The following is a 24,286-nucleotide window of genomic DNA, read 5'->3' on the forward strand; positions in this document are numbered from 1 at the left end:
ATTAATTATCTCATTACTGCAATTACTGCAATGGCATCACGCGTACCTCTCCCTTTCCTAAACTCAAACTGATCCTTCTCTAAGTAATCATTTGCCCTATCATCTATCCTTTTGTTTATGATCCTGGGAACAACTTTAGCTGCATGGGGTATCAAACTTATTGTCCTGTTATATATACATATATAAGTATATATATATATAAATGTAATATATATATATATATATATATATATATATATATATATATATACATACATATACGAGGGTCATCCGGAAAGTAGTACCCGTTCGTGAAATAAAGACACAAAAGTAAATATTAACAAACATAAAAAATTTTATTTGAAAGAGGATACTTTAAACTACTTCTCAACATAATCTCCAAGCAAATTAAGGCATTTGTCATAACGTGTGACAAGTTTCTGTATTCCTGCTGCATAGTCCTTCGCCGCCAGCTCATTGAGATACGCGAGGGACCCATCTTGCACAAATTTTTGCATAATGCAGATGGTGTTTAACAATTTCATGAACAATTGTTCGAGAAACATTGGGAAAATGCTCACAGATGTCATCAATTGTGACGCGCCGATCGTTCCTCACGAATTCGTCAACTGAGCTCACCAGTTGGTCTGTAATGACAGACGGTCTCCCCGAACGCTCATCGTCGTGTGTGTTCCCCCTCCCCATGTTGAAGTTGCGACACCACCGCCGAACAGACGACTCGTCCATTACATTGTCTCCATACACCTCCTTTAATTGGCGATGAATATCACATGGGCGAACGTTTCTTGCATTGAGGAATTTAATCACTGCCCTCACTTCACAACTGGCGGCGTTCTCAATTTTTTTAAACATTGTAAACAATCACAGAAACAACACAGGCAATGCTAGCGTCACGCAACTTGGCTCAGAGAAGGCAGACAAGCCACTGAAGCTATCTGACCTCGTCCAGCGGCTACTCGCGTCGTCAGCACTTCATGCGGCACGAACGGGTACTACTTTCCGGATGACCCTCGTATGTATATATATATATATATATATATATATATATATATATATATATATATATATATATATATATATATATATATATATATATATATATATATATATATATATATATATATATATATACACTAGTGGACACAGACAAACACAGAAACACACAGAAAAGATAAGAAACTCACTAGGTTTAGAATTTTCTCGACATTAAAATGGATGAGTTCAAATCCTGCTGCCTACGCATGTAGTCCTGTGGGGCGTGATCAGAAAAATGTTCAATAATTTCCAGCAACATTCAAATATGCATGATAACCAAAGTTAACTAACATTTTTTAATTGTGACAATGACAAATCTGACTATATCGGGAAAAATTATAACATTTGAGTGATTCGATAAGTAAAAATACACAAATAATAAAACTATTGGCCTAACTCATGGCTCCCTGCTTAAGTTAATCAATGCTGAAAGCTTTGTATCTACTGCTTCACATTATTTCTGGCTGTACTCTCCATGTTAATATCGTTTTGTAGGTCTACGTGGGTTGATAGCACTTAATTCTCTATTCAAATTTTGTCATTCACCTAATGAATATTTCAATAAAAGATGTTGTCGTACTGGCGGTGCATTATTAACGCTTGGATTCCATTAATTGTAGCAGAGAAGTGAATTTGAGTCGTGCTATTTCAAACAATACTGCCTCATATACACACTGGACCACGTGAAACACCATTAATACTTTGGTAGGAATCCTCATCCGCGACTTCTTTCACAAAATGTAAATTAACCCGGTGATATTGCTGATTCATGATGAATCAACCATTAATGGCGATTCATTAGTTACTGACGATCCTCCTGGCAATCTGTAGGCATTTTGCAAAATTATTCAAGAACCATCCGGTGTATCACGGGGGCCATCAGATGAATTTCCTGGATACCGTCGCGCCAATGTCATGGATGTCAACAACCAGTACCGCACTGGAGCATATGAGTGTTTATTAACTTAGAGTGCCCTAAATTCATCCATTCAACGGATCATATTAAATCAATCCAAGGACTTGGTGTATATCGAAGTGAAATTCAGCGTAGTTATTTCAATAAGGTTCACAGAATAAAATAAGCATGAAGAATTTACAGGTGAAACTGATGATCCTTTAAAAAACAAGGCCAACTCACTGTTTTATTTTTTTGAAGGAGGGATTAAATGAAAGAGGAAAAATTATTTGTTTATTGATTTACAAATTGATTAAATATGAGCTCATGTAGTCGGTTTACTCTTTAGAGCTATGGTAAATTAACCGAATAAGATTTCAAAACGATCCTTAATACGCTCAAAACTACTGGCAATACATGGAAAACTGGCACTGCTAATAATTACAGGATTTAACATATAATAGTCATTATTATTCCCTCTGGGTGGAAATACTTGCCTAGTTCCATATTTGGATATAGTAAAATTTAAAAGTTTCAAAATTCAATACCAACTAACCTTATTAAATATAATATTTGAACATCCCACACTTTATTTCACTGAGCATTGCCCACTGAAAATCAGCAGGTCTATACGCAAATTATTCATGGATGTGGATGATGAGCAAGGAAAGATAATATGGTAGAGTGAATCTTTTTGAAAGTAATTTCATTCAGCAAAACATACGAATACCACTCGAAATGCGGTGTTTTTGCAACCCGGAGTTAAGGAGCCATTGCCAGGCATCACCTGCCAAGCTTACTGCACGCTAATCTTGGTACACTTACAGAATAATAGTAAGCCTGCTTGAAGTACTGTAAGTGCTTCGTTTAAGGAAGAGATCTTTTAAATTTTGATGAAACTAGGGTTACCCTTAATAACAGCTCACTTCAGTTTCATAACGAATAATTCACAACTGAGGGGTCAACTCTTTTTGATATTTACATAAGGATTGATGGAAGAATCATGATGACTGCAGAAACAAGTATTTTTCACCGTTTGTTCGTGAATAAAAAATGGTTACATCAAAATACACGCAAATCGTCGTCTACTATACACGTCCACTGCAAAATCTTACAGCACTCTTTACTATATGATCGACGACATGAGGTTTCAGTACCGAAATCAAACACAATCTCGGCTTTCCAAATCATTGAAGCCCTCAAACATGTAACGAAAATAGTCTGAGAAATGGGCCCGCGCCATGTGGATTACGGGTATTCCTTAATGTTACTCAACAACAAGAGTAAATAGATGCTGCGAGAATGCAGTCACACTGAACGGGAGCGCAAGAAACCAAATTAGTGTACTCCTAAATCTGCAAAGGGTTCATTTGCCGGGATCACCCAATGTTACTGAGAAACAGGTGAGTGTGAAGTTAAATGCCCATATATTTGAGAATCTGTTTATAATTGTTTACAATCCTGTTTCATTATCATAAGTTTCTCGAGAATATGTGATCAATGAAAATTCTGGATTCCCATGGTCTTTTACTCTATCTTTCATTTAGTCATTTTCTCTGATGACATTCCTCACCCATTGCTAGAGCCATGCACACCTTTGTACCAGATCCGTGAAGTATTCTAAAAATCCACAACATCTGTTTATTTGAGCGCTGCAAAAGGCTTCAGCAAAAAATGTGATCTGAATCAGCAGATTAAACATGCAATTTGGATATAGACGATTCAAAATAAATGGCATAGAATATTGAGGAACATGTAAATTAATTAGTTACGAACCTACAGAGCAAAAATCATTTATTATGTAGCTGTAATCGCTCCCGCCTGCCCCTCGGAAAGCTTAACTCAAAGGCGAGATTGGAGAACTGTATTCCTACACAATATCTATTTTCATACTTCGCCTACTTTTATGTCAACTGACGACGAACATTCACATAAGAGTTCCAGCAGACTGAATGAAATTTTCGTTCAATTTTAGCATACGTTTTTAATATTGTCTCATTTGTATGAGAAGTAAATTACTGATGCAAAGATCAGAGAAATATAATAATATCTGATAGTAAAAAATAACTTAATTCTTTATCACTATTCTTTTTCTTCTACTTTCAACTCATAAGCAGAAGGGAGTGCAATTTCTTCCAATTACAGATCATTGGATTTTAAACAGTATTTCTTTCACAAAACGCCAAATATCCAAAGCCACCACAGGAAAATAATTAATTATCTTTAACTAACAAATATTACCTCGACGCGATGAATCCCCGTACGTCTATACTTATCATATATTATAGAAAATATTGGATGAAATAATAGTGCCTTATTACAAATCCATAAAATAAGTAACAATAACAAGCAATGTGTTTGCCATTTTGTTCTTTTGAACAAGGGCCACTGTTCGTTTTTTTCATTTTCATTAATTCAAATTGGGACGTTTTAATGATCAATTGCAGCTGAAAACAGTGTGTAAAATAATTGATGATTTTTAAATCTTATGCAAAAGTTAAAAATTATTTCATTCATTTCTTCAAGATTTGAGGAGGAATTAATCGAGTAAATAATTTATCTCAAGAGATTCGTGAATATAGTAGTAAAAGAAGTAATAATATGCTATTATAAAAATTTAACATCTCGGAATGTACGATGGGCACTGGCGGAGTTCTTTAAGTATACGTATTTCATAAATACCACTAATTGAACACAATTTGAATAACAAAATAAGCGTCAAAAGCATCCGGTTTGAAGCCAACGTAAACTATTTTTTATTCATCCAATGTGAGACGATTTAATGATCAATTGCAGCTGGAAACAGTACGTAAAATAATTGGTCATTTAAGTCATTAAGTACATTGGTCATTTAAGGTCATCATTGATTTTTTATGTATCATCACCTTTTTTATAGATACAAAAATGTTATAAAATATTCAATGTGTAAATAATTATATTATTAGACTTCCGATGAATATTTAAACAATCATCTTTCTGGGAGCCATAGTTATAATTGTTATAATTGTCTCACCTGTGGATGATCCGTTTCCGGCGAAGGTAGTCAAGGGCCAATCCAATCTCCGCGACGTATAAAACAACGCAGTCTTCAGAGAACGGCACTTCTTGGGACACGTGATAGCGAAGGTCACCACCCAGAAGAAGGTCAGACACCATGAAGAGATCTTCCTCATCTACCAAAGGAAATATATAGAAAATTAAAATTTTACGGAAAATTATTTCATCCATTTCCTCTAGATTTGAGGGGAATTAACAGAGTAAATAATGCATCTCAAGAGAATCATAAATACATTAATTAAAAAAACAATAACATACTATTATCAAAATTCAAGGCCTTGAAATATACGACAGTCCGTGGCAGTTTTTCAAGTTTATTTCATAAATACTACTAATTGAACGCAATTCGAAAACGAAATAATTTTCATCAGCACCCGGATCATTGGCAACGTAAACTAATTAATTCATGAAACTGAAAACAACAAAATTAAAAGTTTGGGTTTTGCAATTAAATTTTCAGGTTTTTATTCCACTGTAGTTTAATTTACCTTTTTTCAAGTCATAAATGATAATTAATTGCGAATTTTCGTCGGTGATATTGCGTCAACTCCGCTAGTTGAAATGTTTTTTCATGGATTTCCCATAAAAAATGGAATGAGTTCGACGAATTGTAACTCAAACTTTTAATTGCAACGTATTTTGTAAGCATGCAAGCAACAGTTTTCGTACTTCTCATTTAGGACCAATAACCATTACTCAACGTCATAAAGAATAATGTGCTACGCTGTTTTCGTATATTCAACACGCATTCATTGCAGGAGGCGGAAGAAGCATCATGAAATTCAATACAAAAACAGGCAGTTTCATGATAAAAAATCCGTAGATGGGACGATATATTTAATTTATTCTTCTGAAGTAAAAAAGGGTTATTTGTAGAGTCATTTTTAATTTAAAGTCTTGTATTTGTATTTAATTGCGGGATATACATGCACTAAACTGATACTATATTCTTTTAAATGGTGGAAATAGGACAAAAGGAGATTGAACGTGCTGCTAAATACGGTAATAAACAATGAAACTATATGACTCGCTCTTTTGATCACAATTACTCATTACTCTTTGCATTTATCTTAGTAGGAGCAACCATTATTTTTATTCTTCCCCATAAAATGTTTTATTTTTCGACCTGTTTTGGTGACTGAAATCTCTCCCATTGAAAAATGTCTATCATATTAGAATTTTTAGTGTTTGCATTAACTAAGTTCTCCGTCATCCTTATCGTCTTAGAAGGTGGTGACGTTCGGAATAAAATAAGAAAAATATTTTATTTTTACCTAGTTCGATGAAAATAAAATCATATTTCAGAACCCTTGTAACATCCTAAGAAACAAATTCCACAACTCATCACTCACTGCATCAATCCCTTGGCCGCTCCCACCATTTCACCGTCGTTTTCGGAATTTTCGGCACCTCTCTACCTCTTAAACCTTTATCAACCCAAAACCCCCGCATCGCACAATTCGGATGGTGCTGATAGCATGGGCAATAAAAGAAAGTGATATTAGGGACCTCCGGGAAACATCAAATAAATGTCAATCTTTTTCTTCTTGGAATGTGTTTATAGTATTTCTACTTGGGTAAAAATCACAATGGAAAGTATTATTGGCTAAAGAAAAATTTCCATTCGCGTCACTGAATCTGCGCAAATTTTGTTGATTCTCTTCATAATGTATATGAAAAAATATAATTAAATAATAAATACATAAAATAATAATAAATAATAAAAATAAATAATAGTCTGTGAGCTTTGAATGAATATTTCTTTAATAAGATTAGTCTTAGGACAATTTGCAACTAGCTGGAATAGAGCAAGGCCGCATTTGATGCACCTTTCAATTAAGGTAAATTATTGAAATTCAAAGCGCCAAGAACAATAGCTGTGTGAATTGCATTAAGGCAAAAGCATAACAATTGTCGTAATTGGATTGCCAAGTTCACACTTTAACGTTGAGACTAGCGTGGAAAAGATTTATTGCACACTGTTTGGAAAAAGTATTAATGTCATAAAAATACTGTTCCGCAATGAAAGTCTCACAAAAAAGGAATATATCAACTAATAGGAAACACCGACCATGAAAAAAAATTGTAGAAACAGTTAAACATAAGCAGGAATATTTTCAAATTTATCTACACCATTGCACTCTTGGGTAATTTATCTCCTTTCTTACTAACTTAAATCGAGGCAAAAACAATGCATCGGAAAAAAGGTAACTGCCGATTCAGCACTTTCGATTCTTTCTTTGACCGTAAGTTTCCTATGAATAATACGGCTCTACAACTTTTAAAAAAATGAGTCGGCAAGGTTTGAGTCTTTGATTTCTATTCAGGGGGAAAGGTAATGGGAAGTGGAGGAAAAGCGTTACTGCTAATTATTGTGTTTCATGAATAATTAGCGGCTGTTAATTATGTAAGCTTGCGTATTAGCGTGGCATACGTCCATAAAACTATATTTCCTTCTTCTCGACATCACATCGATGACTATAACTTAATATTAGCACAGTCACGAATTAAAATTTGATACGCCAAACCAATTTTCGAAACTTGGTCGGTGGTAGGACGACAAATCTCCCCCATCTAAACTGAAAATCAAGGAGAGTGCCCAAGACCTTCAGTCAATGTCCGTGCGGCCGACTTGTTTGTCATCTCCGAGGGGAGGAGGGACTCGCAAGCATAATGACGCCGGCGTACACCCGAGCGATGGGACCGCTGGTGACCGCTGTTGCAACGGAATCAGTCGGGAGACGAAGATCTCCCCTCGGGGGTCCGCATCCACAAGCTCCCAGGTGAATGATGTATAAAAGGACGTCTTAATTAGGTATTTATCTCCTGCAAATCGTGAACCCGACGGGAGCCTCGGTGACTAAGAAGAGAGAGAGGATTGAAAGGAAGGCTCCGCGGGTTTAGTGGGGAACGGTAAGTTTGTTTTGGGGGAACGGGAGATAGAGGAGCGTCTCTCTAGCGATCAAGTTAGAAAACAGGGTAGAGGCGCGGAATCATCTTCTCCCCTTTCCCTCTCTTCCTACTGCCTTGCCCTTATCTATGATTTAGATTCGATTTCCAACCTCTCCCCCGCTCCAAGCTACCCGGTCCCATTTTTCACCCTCCTCCTGTCTCCTGCGCTTCTGCTATCATCAGCTTTTTTCCGACGTTTTATTCATACTTGAGCCACACGCATACTTCCTCCACCATTCAATTTGTCACACGAACATAGGTCCCAATTTCCCGGGACGCTCACCCACCCCGTGCCCACCCATTGCCCGCAGTCCGCCCTTGGGTTGACCGAGATCGCCCTCCCCCCGCCGACCCGTCGGTCTTCCCGCCCGTCATCCACGCCCGCTCCCTAACAACCGTGGGCAAATAAGATCCAAATGGAATCCGACCATCCTCCTCCCTTCACCACCTCCTCTTTCCACTACTTCCTTTCCCTCTATCTAGACTCCTACCTCCCTTTGCCGGGCGTGAGTCGCCGTTATCATTTTGTGCCCTTGCCGCGGGTTCCCGTGGGGGAGGTGCGTGAACCCGCAGTGTTTTCGCGTGTGCGGCGATAGATTTATGCGGATGACCAATTTTGCCATTTTGAAAAAATTAGAGTCAATGGAGCGGCAATTCACCCGCATTAATTTTTGGTGAGAGACATTCTCGATACTCCAATTTCCTCTGTGTCATCAAATGTATTGCAAATTGTTTCTCAATCAAAACATTTGGATTTTTAATACGAAACAGCCCATGTTCATTATTCCTTCGGGTAGATGGACCATGTTTTGATGCGAGACTGCCTGACTTGAGTTTTTTGCATGATCAGTCAAAGTTATAAAACCCCGAACTGTTTAAGTTTGTTTTTTGACGCTTTCTTATAAAATAACATTTTTAACTACTGTAAATTTGATTTTGTTTCGGCTAGTGTGGATACAAGCGGAAATTAAGTTTAATGGAACAAAATTCGATACACTTGTTATTTTTCTCAGTGTGCTGCCGTTATAATGCCTATGGCAATGGCCCGGTAAATGCTGAAGAGTATCGGCATAAAAATTAATTACCTACAAATGGAAGTCTCCCCGGCCAAATCAATAGTTAATATATGGCTTATTTCTTTTACACAACAGCTATCCCCTTAGAAAGTCTAGTTTTGATGTAACCGTGACAAATATATAATTAAATGAAAGGTAATAACGTGCAATCATATAAAACAACTGCAAAGTAGCATTAGGTGACTTTATAATCATTATTTTACCGAAATTAAGTTCGCACTTTTTTTAGATAACTGATGAAAAACTAGGTCTATGCTCTTCGGTAAGCATATTTTTATCCATTTACTATTTCCGCATGCACTACTTACGCCCAGTTCAATTTCGATCGAGTTGGGATAGTTTTACCATGAACTCGAGCAAGTGTCGGATGATCGGAGCTCTTGTTCACCCCAATTAATTCCCTCTTGTCTCCCAGTTTTAAAACGGTTGTAAATGCAAAGAAAAAAGGTCGAGGGAATTCGAAATACACCAACACGCTCTCATTCTACTCTGCCAATGAAAGGACCAACAAACTTTCCACGTCCAACCACTCCCCTCTCTCCCTACCTTGATCCTTCCCTCTCACTCTTTCCCTCCTCGCCGCTCCGGAACCCACTCCACCCCTTCTATGTCATTGCCTGTGTCACGAAGCCAACAACCAAAGCCGCTACCGCCAAATAAACTCCCTCCGAGATAAACCAACTAAAAGGGGAGGAACGGACGGAGAAGGAGGAGGCACGGGGAAGAGGATGGAAATGGAGTTCCGGAAGAAGAAAAAAGGCGGAGGCGCCGGGAGAGATACTGGGAGAAGAGGATGAGGGAGAGGATGGGAAGACACACCACACTCACCCAAATCGAATTCCTGAGTCGCAAGGGAAGGGGGAGAGAGAGAGAGAGTTCGATTTTCGATATTCTCTCACTCACTCTCTCCACCCCCATCTTCCCCATTCGACGGATTTCACCGCTGAAGGATGACGCGGAGAGGTCGCGGGAGGGAAGGAGCAGTGGGCGGGAAGGGGGGAGTTGGGGTGAGGGGCGGAAGGCGGACTACTGCGGGACAGGGTGTAAAGGGTGCGGGGACGCGAGAGTGACGGGGGCTGGAGGAGGATTGGGGCGACGGAAGAGCAATAGTGGGGCGGGGTGAATATTAGAGGGATTGGGGCAGGCCCCGGGAGAGAGGGAATGGTCGGAGAGTGTGGGGAGAGAGAAGCCGGGGGAGGCAAGAGGAGGGAAGGGGAACGTTGCCATCCCTGAGGTGCGGAGAGAAACGAATTAAGGATCGCGGATGCTGGAACGAGAGAGTGGGAGGAGGATCCGAGGTTGTCGGGGGAAGGGTTGCGGTAGAAGTGAAAGAGGAGCTTTTGAAAGTCGACCCCACGTAAGTTTTTGGGACGGAACTCGGGATGAGGTGAATAACACCATGTAAGGGAAGGTGGGTAAGGAAGACGAGGGCAGACGAGGTTAAGTGAGGGGAGGGAGTTGGTGACTGCGACCTCATTCCCCCAGATGTGGTGGGTAGGTACGAGAGAGAGTACATGATTCCACTTCTTTCAACTGTCTTCTTTTTCGGACGAAAGATTAGTTTCCGAACATTAATCGAGGGAAACCCTCCCAAGTAATTACCAATGTATGTTACCGAAGCTTTCAACCAAAACATCTCCGCATCTTCTCTGGAAATGATTGAATCAGCCATAATAAAACGACTAGTTCAGTAGAATAATTTTCACTGCTTGTCGCAACTACTGTAGCAAATAATAATACGTCTGTTTCATATAAGTTCGAAACTATGACGAACATACGAGTAACTAAATACGAGTATGTCTCAATTCTTAGTTGCCACAGAAAACACTTATTTAGAAAATTGTATCAAATTTTGAACATTATATTAATTTATCCATCTACTTTTATTGAGAATAAACAAATTAACCCTTAGATTTACAATATTTGTATGAATGAAAGCGCTAAATATAGATTAAAATACCAATTACCCTAATATGATGATTCTATTCACATTCGATTATAAAGGGTGGTAACCCGTAGACGTAAAAAAATCATTTTGCGATTTTCTCATCAGTGAATACTTGAATTTTAGAAAAAAATTAAACGACATATATGTGTAATCAGGGAGTTTATCATTATATTGAGGATGAATATTATGTGAAAAGAATTAAGTAATTTGTTAACCAAATGCTACGAGAACTGGGATATATCCTGTTTACGTTTCTTCAATATTGTTTACCACACTCATTAAAATAAGATAATTATAACTTTAAAATAACTGCTACGCCGGATAATCGTTTTCCCATTGATAATCATGAGATTTTTTTATGAAATACTTTCGTTTTTACAATCCAGTTAATTTATAAGAATTTAAATACACTTTGAAAGCAAACCACCAGGATTCTTATCTATTAATGAACCAAATTTCCTTTACTGAAAATCAGTTGAAATGGCAACAACAAATAAATCAAGAACCAATATTTATAAGCACAAATATTTTTCATTCGACGGAGTACATAAGATTGTTATATACTACATTCCGATAAGTATATTATACTGGACTAAACTGCTCCACCAAACGCAATATTTTCTGGCCTTCTTTTCTAAATTGATGACAGTGATTTTTTATTCAATATCAAGGGTAGGCTTACACCTGCAAAGATCTATAATCTGGTTTTTGATCGTTTGACATCTATTACTATTTAATCCTAGGCCAAATCATATGACTCCACTAATAACCTCCCTAATAATGTCTTCAAGTCCATCGTATGAGTAAAGGTTAGGCATAGTTTACTAGTTGAAGCTGACAGTGTTGGGGAATTTCCCCTTACTCGTTTCCTTGTATTCAACATTTCAGATCACAAGGCTCATCCCTTAGTGATAATGAGTAGAGAAGAAGTAATTTTGCTTTTTATCAGAGAAACCATCAAACTCCACGGGACGGCATTAAAAAATATCAGATTTAAATTCAGAACAGGCGGTTCATTCATCTACAGCCCCGTGTTCCAAGAACACATTGTCGGTAATACTGTGTCATTCAATATTTATCTCCCACCGAGATATACCTTCTCTGCGTGATGAGTGTGAATACTTCCACTTCCTGAGTGTTTCCCATTAATGTCTTTCCCTTAATTTGCTTCTGATAGCGTAGAGTAACGCACATGACCTTCAAGCCCGCTACCCTGAAATCGCCAGGGGTTGGGGAAGTGGAAGGGACACCCAATCCTCCATGCCCGTTCCTCCCTCCCTCTCCTCCCCACGCCCATGCTACCAACTTTAATGTGCGGTTCGGTCCAAGGAGGCTGACTCCGAACCGTAAAACCAAGCCTCATTACTTCCCGTGGGTGAAGCTGAATGTTAATGCGGGACCGAACAGTGGGAGGGTGGGCCCTGGGTTTACGCCGTGGAATACCGGAGTGTGTGTTAAATAGGGCGGGGGGTGAGCGGGTCGGAGGGTGCGTGGGCGGAAGGGAATCGGAGTAGGAGCATGAGGAGAGTTGAAGGTAGCATGCAAAAGCCCCTTTAATCTACCTTACATCCATTCTTCGCCTTCTCTCTCTCTCTCCCCCTCTCTCTGCACGTATTCCATCCTCCCGTCCCCCTTTCCTCTCTACCTTCCCCGCGTTCACGTACCCAGCCCCTCCCACCGTAGAGCGCCGGGGAGACGACATGCCCAAACAAAAGCCGACTCAGGGGATGTGAGGGGTGAAAAAAAGCACAGAATGGTGAATCGAAGGAATGAGGGGTAGGAAGCCGGGACGGGGACCCTGCTCATTATTCATTTATCAACTTATTCATTCCTCAAAACGTCCTTTGGGTATCCTCCATCATATATCAATTTTCTTCTTCAACGTTTGCCCCCCGACCGATTTGCATGCCGAATTACGTCACCATTTCAGGCATGTGTTATTCTTTTCCCTCAGACGTGCTTGAATTTTGTGATATAATGTACCTGAGTGGCTTAAACTGTGCAACCGTGAGACTCCCAAGGTTATGGGAAGAAGGGAGAATATTGTACCATCAAGGCGAGGCGGGATGAATAATTAAGTTTCTAAAATTGAAGTATATCCGGTAGGGAGGCCAACTGAAAGTAAAAAGGAGGAATGGAAAGGGTGAAAGACTTCATCGGGGGATAAATAGTCCTCCCTTACATGTGACTCCAAGGTAGACCCAGTATAAATAAGCAAATTGAAGTAATTGTGATACATATGAAGTTCAACGCGGTTGAGACAAAAATTGTGGAAAAATAAGATGAAAAAGCAATACAAAAACTCAACAGCTAAGAAGTATTATTTCGAGTCAAAGTCATGTAGAGTTGTAGGTGTTATTTATATGAGCCCCTGATATTTTTCACTTTTACTAGAGGGTCACACAAATTCTTCAGTCTAAATTTACTACTTTTTTGCAACATATTTCTTTGCATAAAGATTGAAAGGAGATGCATATATACTGGTTGTCAGGTATAAATTAAACACTCTGGAGGTCGTAGTGTGTGTATAAACTAATAATATAAGAAAGATAAGAGATCCGGCGAAAATATTCATAAACGTATGTCTTGTAACCGTGAGAATGAATCAGAGACTTCAAAACTCCCATGCCATAAAATAGCAAAGTCATGAACTGATCAATTTGTAACATCTGAATTTCTTTCGTTCAACAGTATTTAACTTTGATCCTAAAGATTTTCAAGACTTTCGACGGTTAAATAAATTGCATAAAAATTTTGTGATTCCTGAGGTTCACTATTTAGGAATACGTGCAGTATCTATCGTTCATCATCAAACACGGAAACCTGAGGAAAGAATTCACAAGGCAAAGGGAAAATCCGTTGAAAAGACTCGTAACCTGTTAAAAGGAAGAAAGCAGTAAACGGTAAAAGCACTGAGCAAAAAGACTCTGAAGGATCAAGGAGATGAGAAGGAAGAGATAGGATCCGGGAGAATCTCGGGAAAAGTGGCAGAGTGTATCTTTGAGGGAGGGTCTCTCGGAGTGCGGCCAGTTCGGGGAAGGGTCGGGGTTTGTGTGCGCGTGTGTATGAACTACGGAGTTTTCCTTCTCTGCCACCCTTGCTCATCCCAATGGGATATGGGTTGCGTTGAGAGGTCTGACGAAAAGAGAAAGAGAGAGAGAGAGGGAGAGAGATGGGGAGGGAAGGAGCAAGGAGTAGGGGAGGTACGGAAGTGGAAGAAACAGGCGGAGATTCGGCACTTTCAGACAAAAATGAGAGCGAATGGAAAATATGATGGCAGGATCTGGCGGAAGAGGAAGATGAAACTAGAGGGATAGAGGAGAAAGGGCTCCTGGTTCATTCTGGATAGGGTTTGGGACGGATGAGATGAGCACATGGAGAGCAGGGCGAAGGAGATAAAGTGAAAACAACGGAAGAGAAACTTGAGTCCAGGACTTTTCCTGGGGTGCTCAGGAGTCAAGCGGAGCGAAAAAATTTTGAACGTGTAACATTATAATTGATAGTGGGGCCATAAATGAATAATTTATCCGGGCGTTACGACATATTGTCAGATATGGCTTACTTCAATATTCGGTTAGACCAAAACTAGTTTTATTACTTTAGAATAATATTAGTCGTCCCATGGAATCGCAGTTTATTCAATGTGTGGAGAAAAAAACAAGCAATTATAAATATTGAATTCAATCATTCATCGCACGTGATCTTCTTTAGTTATAATGCATAAAGGGGATATACATTATATATTAAGGGGATTACGGGTGGTACGGTGGTTAGTGGTCTGACTTCTTACTCCGGGGTCTCGACTTTGAAATGGCGGTGGGAGAGGTTTTCAGAGCTATCTGGAACCATAAATTGAGCTCTGCAAGAAGAGCACCAATAATGTACTCCTTCCGTCGGATGGGACGTTACTGTGAACCCCTTAGCCCCTATTGTTACGAGGAGACTAATGCCGACTCCAGGTGTCTCTCCACCCTTCCTCCATTCGTTGAATATCCTACCTCCACCAAATGATCCGCCTATCCCTGAAGACGAAAATGACATTAGATTTTGGTCGCCTTCCCTTAGAACTCTTAATAACTCTTATAAGAAAAACCAAGAACAATCGGCAGCTACAGTAATATTTTACTCTTGTAACGTTTGTAACGGCGAAAAAATATTTATTCTTTCCAGCAATGCATTGCCAGTTTGTTACGTACTTAAATCTCGAAAGCCATTTTCGATCCTGTATTTGCATGAGAACATATATAAATCCAATGTCCTATTATTGTGAAATTTTTCATGGATAGTATTTTGAGAATATGAGAAGACGTATAATCCCGAGTGTTCTCGCGAGTGAAAAAATTATTTGTTTTTGCTTGCTTTCAAAAATGAGTATCACCGTAATTCAGTCGTTAATATTTGGCAAGTGTAGTAAAAATATTATCTGTGGCCTTTTAGAATATGGTGTTATATTTACGCGAATTAGAGCTGAAGTCTTACATTGGACCCATTTCCATAGAGGTGAGGATAAAAAAACGAATGATAAATGCATGTTGCTTGGAAAAAGGTAGTAGCAATGACACTAATTTGTTCGTAATTTTAAATCTCATTTGGAATATAGGCAAGCGTGGTAATTTCGTGAAACACTTATTATTAAAAATTTAAAAAAATAACATCTACGGTATATTACACGGTGCAATGAAATACTTCAAGTAATTAAAAGTAAAAATCTAAACATATCTCTTCTATGCATCCATTTCCTCAATAATTAAAACTTAAGTATTTTTATGTTAGGTCATGTGCTAATTCGTGCGAATACTATGTTAATTTAATGGCATAAAATTTGTTTCTCCGACAACCCGAATGATTATTTTAAATATAACAGTTTCGGTAAGGCTTCTGATTATTTAATTTAATTTGTATGTAAATATTCTGGTCGACGGAGACTGCCTCCTGGCTCACAAAACGTCAAACGTCCACCTTAATCGTACGTTTTACTTCATTTCTTTTCCTTATTCATTTGGTGACTCTGCTAACATAATATAATATCACTAAAAAAATATACAAATGAGACACTACACTACACAATACGGAAATGGGACCTGCGATTATCTTTCCCACCGTTAAGGCTGTAAAACCAATACATTCACCAGAAGAAGCATCAAATTATGCTAAAAAATTATCAAAACTTTAATCTATGAGAAAGAAGTGACAGTGAATGTCCTATAGGGTTATCTGTCAAGTACTCAATTTAAATAATGATTTTGGATAGTGTAACTGAAAACAATCCGTCCATATTTCATCCTCCCGCTGTGATCTTAATGCTAATTCATGACTTTCCGCTTATAATAAATAAAGATTAATCTCAAATATCAATCACAATTGCGGGATTAATAAACATCTTTTGCAGAGAGAAAATAGTCTAGAAAGTCATAATGAACTTTTCTCAGGCAAAATTAATTGGGTTCTCTTATTAGGTTTTAAACATATAATTCATAACTTCCGCTTTTAGCTGACATAAATCTAGTAATTGATTCACAGTCAGCCGCCAGTTACATTCAAATGGAAACATAATTGTGCAATTTTGGAGTATCCAAATGTCTTTTGGATCAAAGAGTGCCAACATCTCGTGCTATAAAGTTGTTGAGAGATTTTACGGTTGCTTTTCTTTCCTTTCCATCAGGAAAGGGTCTGTGGATATTAACCCCGTTTCAGATAGAAATAATAGCATTTCGTCAGCTTCCTAAACCAAGGACAAGAAATGGAAGTATCCTGCGTAGAATACCATAAATGTCTTCATGGTCGTAACTTCCTTGCGAAAAAAGTTTCAGAGCTGATAGAAGAATATGATGACAACTCGCAATATAAAATATTACTTTCCTAAAAATCACCTGACTCGAGTTAAAATACAAATCAACTTTTAAAAATACGAGTAAATGAGTCAATAATTGATTATTTGATTTAATTCACAATTTTATTAATCCAACAAGTTGATCTTCAAACAGCCAAGTACCTGAGGGTTCGACGTTTTGTGTTACTTCCGAGAGGAAGATACCTCAGTATGGTTTGGAATAAAACTTCTATACATAAACATAACGGCCACGGGAAGATATAATGTTCAAATAGTGTACAATTATATATCATTCATTATGAGCAAATAACGTATTCAAAAGACTCAAGTCATAACATGCTGACTTGCATCTTTTTCTTAATGAAGCAAAATTTTCATACACAAGAAAACTAAACTAAAACCAGTATGAGTGACATAATTAGGTAGTAAACATTCGCAAGTGCGATAAAGACCTTCATCGTTTTTAATATTATATTCCTACCGTGAAGTATAAAAGATAAAAAACCTATCAGATATTACGATCATGAAATTACGTGCTGTGCTCCATCTTGCATCTTGAAAGGATAACTCAAAAATAAATATTTACTTTCGGGCATAATAAAAGAGCAGTATGAATTTTATTTTGTGTAATTTAATTTATATTTTTCAATCAGTAAAATTCATATCTCCAAACATGTTGAAAATTAGGTATACCATGATATATTCGGTAGTTCTGTCGAACACCGACGGGAAATACCCATTCCAGAGTCGCATCGGCGCTATTTTCTTCGCTATTTGCGTCGACGCGTGAATGGCACCCGACAAATGACACAGCTTTAGTCAAGCTAGTGTGGCGCTCATAGGTTACTCAAGAAATCAAACACGGACCCCCAGTCAGCAGTCCAACGCTCTAACCATCTGGGCTACCGTGCCACCCTAGTTAGTTTTATGCACCTAATGATTCTATCTTTCAGGGAAACAATGATCGCATTTGATAAAATATAAAACAAGGAGACTTTTCAATGTTTTTCCTCTACATATTCTACATGTGTGCTTGTGTAATTTATTGAAAAACCAACTTCACTGGCCCCTGGTGCAAAGAGCTAGTCAGTGGCACCCATGGCAACATGTAACCATAGCAACTGCTTTAGCACTCTATTTAAACAAAATGGTGAGTTTCAAGAACGGCATTATCTATACATTGCTTACCTGCTGCCCAGCGCTCATTTGTAAAAACCTTCGCTAGATCTATATGAATTTGATACCTCATTCCCAAAGTACCCATATAACCAATATATTTTTCATAGCGGAGACGTAGGACCTTTGCAACACGAGGGGGTCGGGTAACACGGTAAATATTCACGACGCACGACAACATTAAACCAAGCGTGCTCTACTTTTCACAACGCTCGGCCGCACTTCTCCCTCTCGTAGCCACTCCCCTTCGCCTTCCTCCTCCTCTCCCAGCATTCCACTCAGGAATCCCCACAGGGTGACCGCGATGACTTATGGAGAAGCGCACGTGCAGTAGAGGACTCACCTCTCAGGGGATTCCGACCCGGCCCATGACGAAAGCATGGAAGGACAGGCAGGCCATGAAAAAGATCCCCTCCCCAAGTAAAAGGCCTCGCGGGTGGCAGCAAATAATAAAGAAAGCGAGGCAGCATAGCCGTGTGTATGTGGGTGATGGAAGGGAAGAAAAATAGGGTCAGAAGGAAGGAGATGAGGGACCTGGACGAATTTTGACGGGAAACACACTGCGGGACGCGAAAGAGGGATCGAGAGGAGGAGACAGGGCTGCCGGGGGAGGGTGGGGGGGGGGGGTGAAACGGCACATCTCTCTCGCTCTCTGACGCCGAAAGAAATATTTTGAAAAAAACACGTTATGTAGGCAGGTTACCCGACGAGAGGAAAATATGAAAAATAGAATTCCTCAGCAGCATTTGGTTCGTTCTACGATTTCTCAGAGGACGATCAGAATGTGAAACAAGATTTGAACATGCCAAACAATCCCAAAGCCGCTTGTTGAGGTAAACAGGTGTCTGTAAGCATATCTTTTAATAATGCCTTACATTTTTAAAAGTCAATGGAATGAAAATCTCACAAAAATATTACAGGAATATGTATGTACTCGTATATATATATATATATATATGTACACATATATATATATATATATATATATATATATATATATATATATATATATATATATATATATATATATGTACCTTTATTTGTATATCATATATAATGAAGGTTATACTACAGTTGTAAATTATGCATAAATAGAAATAAAAAAACAATATATAATATATATATATACTATATATAAAGTCATGGGTCGCAGTAGTCCAGTGGGTAGAGCGCTGGACTGCTGACTGGAGGATACCGGGTTCGATTCCTGGACTAGGCACTCCGGGCACCTGCAGCTCTACCCAAGCTGAGGTGATTTTTCGGGTACCAGGTCTTCCTGGGAAACCATAACCGGCACAGGGAAAGGAACTGGCCCCCCTACCCTGATATGTGAATTTTCACACGCCGTATAGGGCTTAGTATTGGGTGATCTCTACCATCACCTACTAAACCGACCTTTGATTACTGTGTTTATGGTTTTTATATATTAAGTCATAGCACTGCATTACTATTATTTTAGGTCACTGCGCAGTAATAGTCTGTGCCTGGAAATATATTTATGCTAGCCTATATGCGTGCGTGTGTATTTATAACACAGATTTACTAGAGCTATTAAAGTACTAATATCATTTGAAATTTGAACAAAACTGTATCCAATACAATTTGTATTGTACAGTCACATCACGTTCATTCAATTAATGAATGTGTTTGCACACTATCATACGCCAAACTTAGTCCCCACACAATTACGGTGTATTGCATGAAGAGCCCTGATAAAAATTAAAATTGAATAATACATAGTGAATCGAAAAAAAATTGGATAATGAGGAAGAATCTGCAGGAAAAATTACACTTTGGTCGTCAACATTGTCTGGCATGAAGTAACATTCAGTCGTGGTCAATGATGCCAGTTTCCCTGATGGTTTTAAAATACAATAATAAGAAAATGAATTACAACAAATCATAGTTTAATTAAGAGTAATAAAAAGGCTAAAAACCTTAATAGGGGAACCATTCAGCACGTTTGAGCTATAAGATACCCTTAGTTTACGTGTTTATACATAAATATTGATGTTCCATAGATATAATTGAATTTATTAGGTACCTCAGCGTCAGAGATCATGTTTACACACGAATATATATATATATATACATATATATATATATATATATATATATATATATATATATATATATATATACATACACGACCGAGAAATATTAGCAAATTATACCATTGTTTTTAAATTTAATTCAATATTTATGTAAATTATACATTCTATGTAGAGTAAGCAATACAAGTAATTTTTATCTGATTGTTCCTCCAAACAGTGTTATCCTACGATCCAAAAGTTCCATGTTACCCACGTCGACTATAAATAATTTGTCATTCCATTTTCCAAGAAGCCGAGATATGAGAAGTTGAGATATGAGCAGACATTCCTTCCTATAACATATTTCAAGCTGCTAGGAAGCTGAAGAGAAATTAGGTTGGCTGATATTAAGTTATTTATATAATTTTAAATATTATAAATGTTATTAATCTTTTCACCGCTGCATATGTTGCGTTGCCAAGGAATGAAAATCGAAATATTTTATCGCATGGTTCGAGAGTAAAAAAAAGTAATCCAAATTTTTTCCAACGAACCCAAGAGTTATAAATTCTTTAAGCTGCACCTTACGACCGCCATATATACACGAGAATCATGAGCATTAGTTGGCTCTATCCTGGTACTTCAGCTGGACCCACATTTTGTCACAAGTACTTTCTTCTCTCGAGTACAAAATTTCAACTTGATTTCTGTGATTCATCTAATGAAAAATATAAAATTAGGACCGTTATTCCAAAGTGAATCGAGAACGTTCGGAAAGAAAGCCAAATTGAAAAAAATTAATCCATCTTGATAGTTGGTAACTCGATGAAAATTAATCAAATTAAGCTCAAAATTTCAACTTGTTTTTTTTGCGTTTTAAGGGGATGAAATCCGGCTTTCATGGCAGGTTCTACGAAAGTTTTCATTCGCAGTAGACGTCGCATTGATCAAGCGAAGTCAAAACGAGATTATTCCAGATGAAAATTGAATGGCTCAATCGTCTCAGCGTGGAAGGCTTTTCATAACAAGAACATCACGAACGTTTCCAAAACTAATTCCTCACACTAATATTTTCTCTCAGATGACTAAATTTTTCAATTTGGAAATATCATTTTCGGAGAGGAAATTTTCCCAAATTCTCCTAGTTTCGCAACCATCGTGATGTGCAAGTGGGAAGCACGTGTCTCGTGAATACGCACATCAGGTGAATACGCACCCCTGGGGGAACTTACTTTCCCACTCTCACGTGAATGACGACACGATTGGTGCGTGTGTCCCTTTATGTGAATTTTAAGCACAAAGCTGTGAGAGCGGCCTATCCAGGAATTCTGCATAACGCCTACGTTATTCATTCTAAAGATCCGTAGTCGATCATAATCACGGATGAGTGCACCGCGGTGCCTTCAATGGAAATTAGATCAAATGATCGGAGGCGGGAAGGGAGCGGCATCCAAGGAGTCACCCCTCCACTGCCGAATGAACTGTACAACTGAGTAGTGCATCAACAACGATCAATGAGGGAAATGCAAGGCATCCGAACGGAGTGCTTCATCACATAGGTCAAATCCAATTCTGCGGAGTGTACGGGACTCTTTATATAGAAGGCACATATCTATCAAGCACACTTGATCTAAAATAAGTGATGAGAGCGGCGGAGTAAGTCCGCAAAAGAATATCAGAGAAGGTAACAGTAGGGTCTCCAAATAGGTCAAGGTCAATACCTACCTAACTGTACACATCTAAAAGGTCTAGCTACTTACGTATTAGCTGCGTCACCCACAAGGGCTTATGATAATGATGTATTTTTTTTATTATGAAACGGTCAAAGAAAGACAGTTTTCAAGTCATTTGATTCATTGCTTCCATTTTTTCCACTAGTTTGTAAGAAAAGGGTTCCTTTAATCCGTCATCTCGAACATGTTTCTCTTAACCTGTCATTGAAAATTAACCTTTCAAGGGAATGCCTGGTGTAAGTTATTCTCCTTCGTCAAAATTACATGGACGCAAATTGGTATAAGGCCATAAATAAAGTAATCCATAAATATTCCTCAAGTTTTTCTTATTTCAAACCTTGTATTGGAAGATGTCAAATATTCTGTAATCTTGTATGGTGAGGTGTAGAACTTCGTCTCTTCCCAGGTGATTTCACCCAATTAGCTCTTTTTTATGTCATCACTGGTGAGGATGGTTTTATGAGATCAAAAACCTTCACTTATCGGAGATTTTGATGCCGTAGTCTCAGCCTGACCGTTTCATTTTATTAACGACCTATATTTGTACAACATTAACTCTCATAGGCGCATTGGATACATTGCTTGAGATGAGTTCAATAGTCACACCAGATCCTTTCTCCTTTTTCAAAATAGCTACGTAACCAGAAACACCTGACTTTTTCTCTATCTGCACGAGTCTCCAATTTTTTCCTAATTCAATTAATTGATCAATAAATGAGATTATATGTGACACCGCACACCTTTATTCTCCATCACAACAGCCGCGTACCTTCATTGCGAAAGGTTTGTTACGCTACCTACTCTTGCTTGCTCTTTTTTCATCCCACTATTTCTTTCACGGTCGTCTGCACTCTAATTTTAATTACGCCGATACCAGATAACTTCTCCGATTCAAGAAACGCAGTATAAGATATTTTTATATAAATCTTGCTATTCTATAGCAGAAGTTTTAAAACCATGACCTCAGGTCTATAACCTGAGATTGAAGCATTCTATATTCACGGGTTTCACCGTTCAGCCGTCAGAATATTCCATAAATTTCAAAGCTTTTTAGGCTACATTTAAATAATGCAGATGGGTTAGAATACTAACTGTGCTGAAGCAAATACTACTGAAGTTACGTTAACACTTAATTAGCTAAGTCAATAGAGTAACTCATTCAATCAAAGTCCTCATTACTCGCTAGCATGAATATAATTAATTGGACATTAGCAATCCGAGGAAAAAGATACCGAAATTCTTACTAATAAAAAACACTCTACACATTTATATAAGTAAAATCAGTATCAGGTAAATCTTTCGGAACAAGGTAAAAATATGACTACGTCTCATTGCCCACAGAAAGATTTTAAAGAATTAATTTAGCAGGTTGAAATGACAGAAAGGCATCTTACTGAAATGTAAATTTTCCACTAATATTGCACAACGTTCCATCAAGATTAACACTGCATAGATTCAACTTTGAAATTAGCCCACATCGAGTTTTGATTTTGCGGCGAGAGTGATCAGCTTTTAAACAAAATATTCCGTGGCGATTCAAAGCGTTTAATATTTTCTGTAAGGTATCAATTTGAAGTTGTATCATCTCCAGTTATCAAATTTTTTTAACTCACCTTTCAAGTGTATGTCTTTTGTGAGTAAACTGTACTTTTCTTTGCTATTTAGGGACGATATTATCACATTTATGATATCATCAGATCATATAATAATAGAAACCTGGCTCATAATGACCAAAGGATGAAAAATATTTTTAATATCACATTATATTTGTCGCCATTCTTGGTCTGCTCTGGGGCCCGTTGATGAATAGAAGGAAACCTCGTTCACTCTTTACAATAATTTTCAAGAGAAACTACATTACTTATACCTGTTCAAAATGAATCAATTTATAGGACTCTGAAAAATCGGCGGCGTTCATATCATGAGTATTTCGCAAAATTATTCGCACACTCCGACAAAGTCAGTTAAATGTCTTCTCGATCTCTTCTCTCTCTCGTCCTAAAACTATTACACATCATCCACATAACTTACACAGGTACCAATTTAATGCTCTAATGCATTTAACTGCAAAATTTCAACGTATCCATGAGAGGAAGTTACTGAGGAAAATCCCAAAAAAAAACAGAAAAAGGTAGTTGAGGAAGGCTGCTGAACGCCTTGATAGAATGGCGAATATTAAGTAAGCAAAGTAGAGGAAGGAATAACTTTTCAGAAAGTATGAAGGTAGTCCAAAGTTATAAGGAAATTAAAAGGAAATAATGCAGGAGAAACAAAATGAAATTCTCTGATGCGCACAAGATATTAGTCGCAAGGGTCCGTCACGAGTTCTCTTTAAAAGGTAGATATGAACTTTATTAATGAATAATTCATACTGGATGCAGATTTACTCTTAATTTTCCAGGTAACGGGATATACCCATGACATTAGGCACATACAATTAAGAATGTGTGGTCGTAACGATCTCCTCTGACCATCAATGATCTAAAATTCACCGTTTTCGTCTAGGTTTACTTGGTAAAATGACTATAAGGCTATCAAATAATGTATAAAA

The 24,286-nt window shown here is 37.9% G+C and overlaps 1 protein-coding gene across 1 annotated transcript in view; it reads right to left on the bottom strand.

Moving 5' to 3' along the window:
- LOC139687560 (serine/threonine-protein kinase 32B) overlaps positions 1-24,286 on the bottom strand; it is a 538,955-nt gene that overhangs the window by 316,961 nt on the left and 197,708 nt on the right. The window contains exon 4 of the mRNA XM_071584772.1: positions 4,944-5,103. Coding sequence (XP_071440873.1) covers positions 4,944-5,103 — 160 coding nt within the window. The remainder of the gene's footprint in view (positions 1-4,943; positions 5,104-24,286) is intronic.

The sequence above is a fragment of the Hetaerina americana genome, unplaced genomic scaffold (assembly GCF_022747635.1).
Source record: "Hetaerina americana unplaced genomic scaffold, ioHetAmer1.1.p SCAF_2, whole genome shotgun sequence".
Classification (NCBI taxonomy): Eukaryota; Metazoa; Arthropoda; class Insecta; order Odonata; family Calopterygidae; genus Hetaerina; species Hetaerina americana.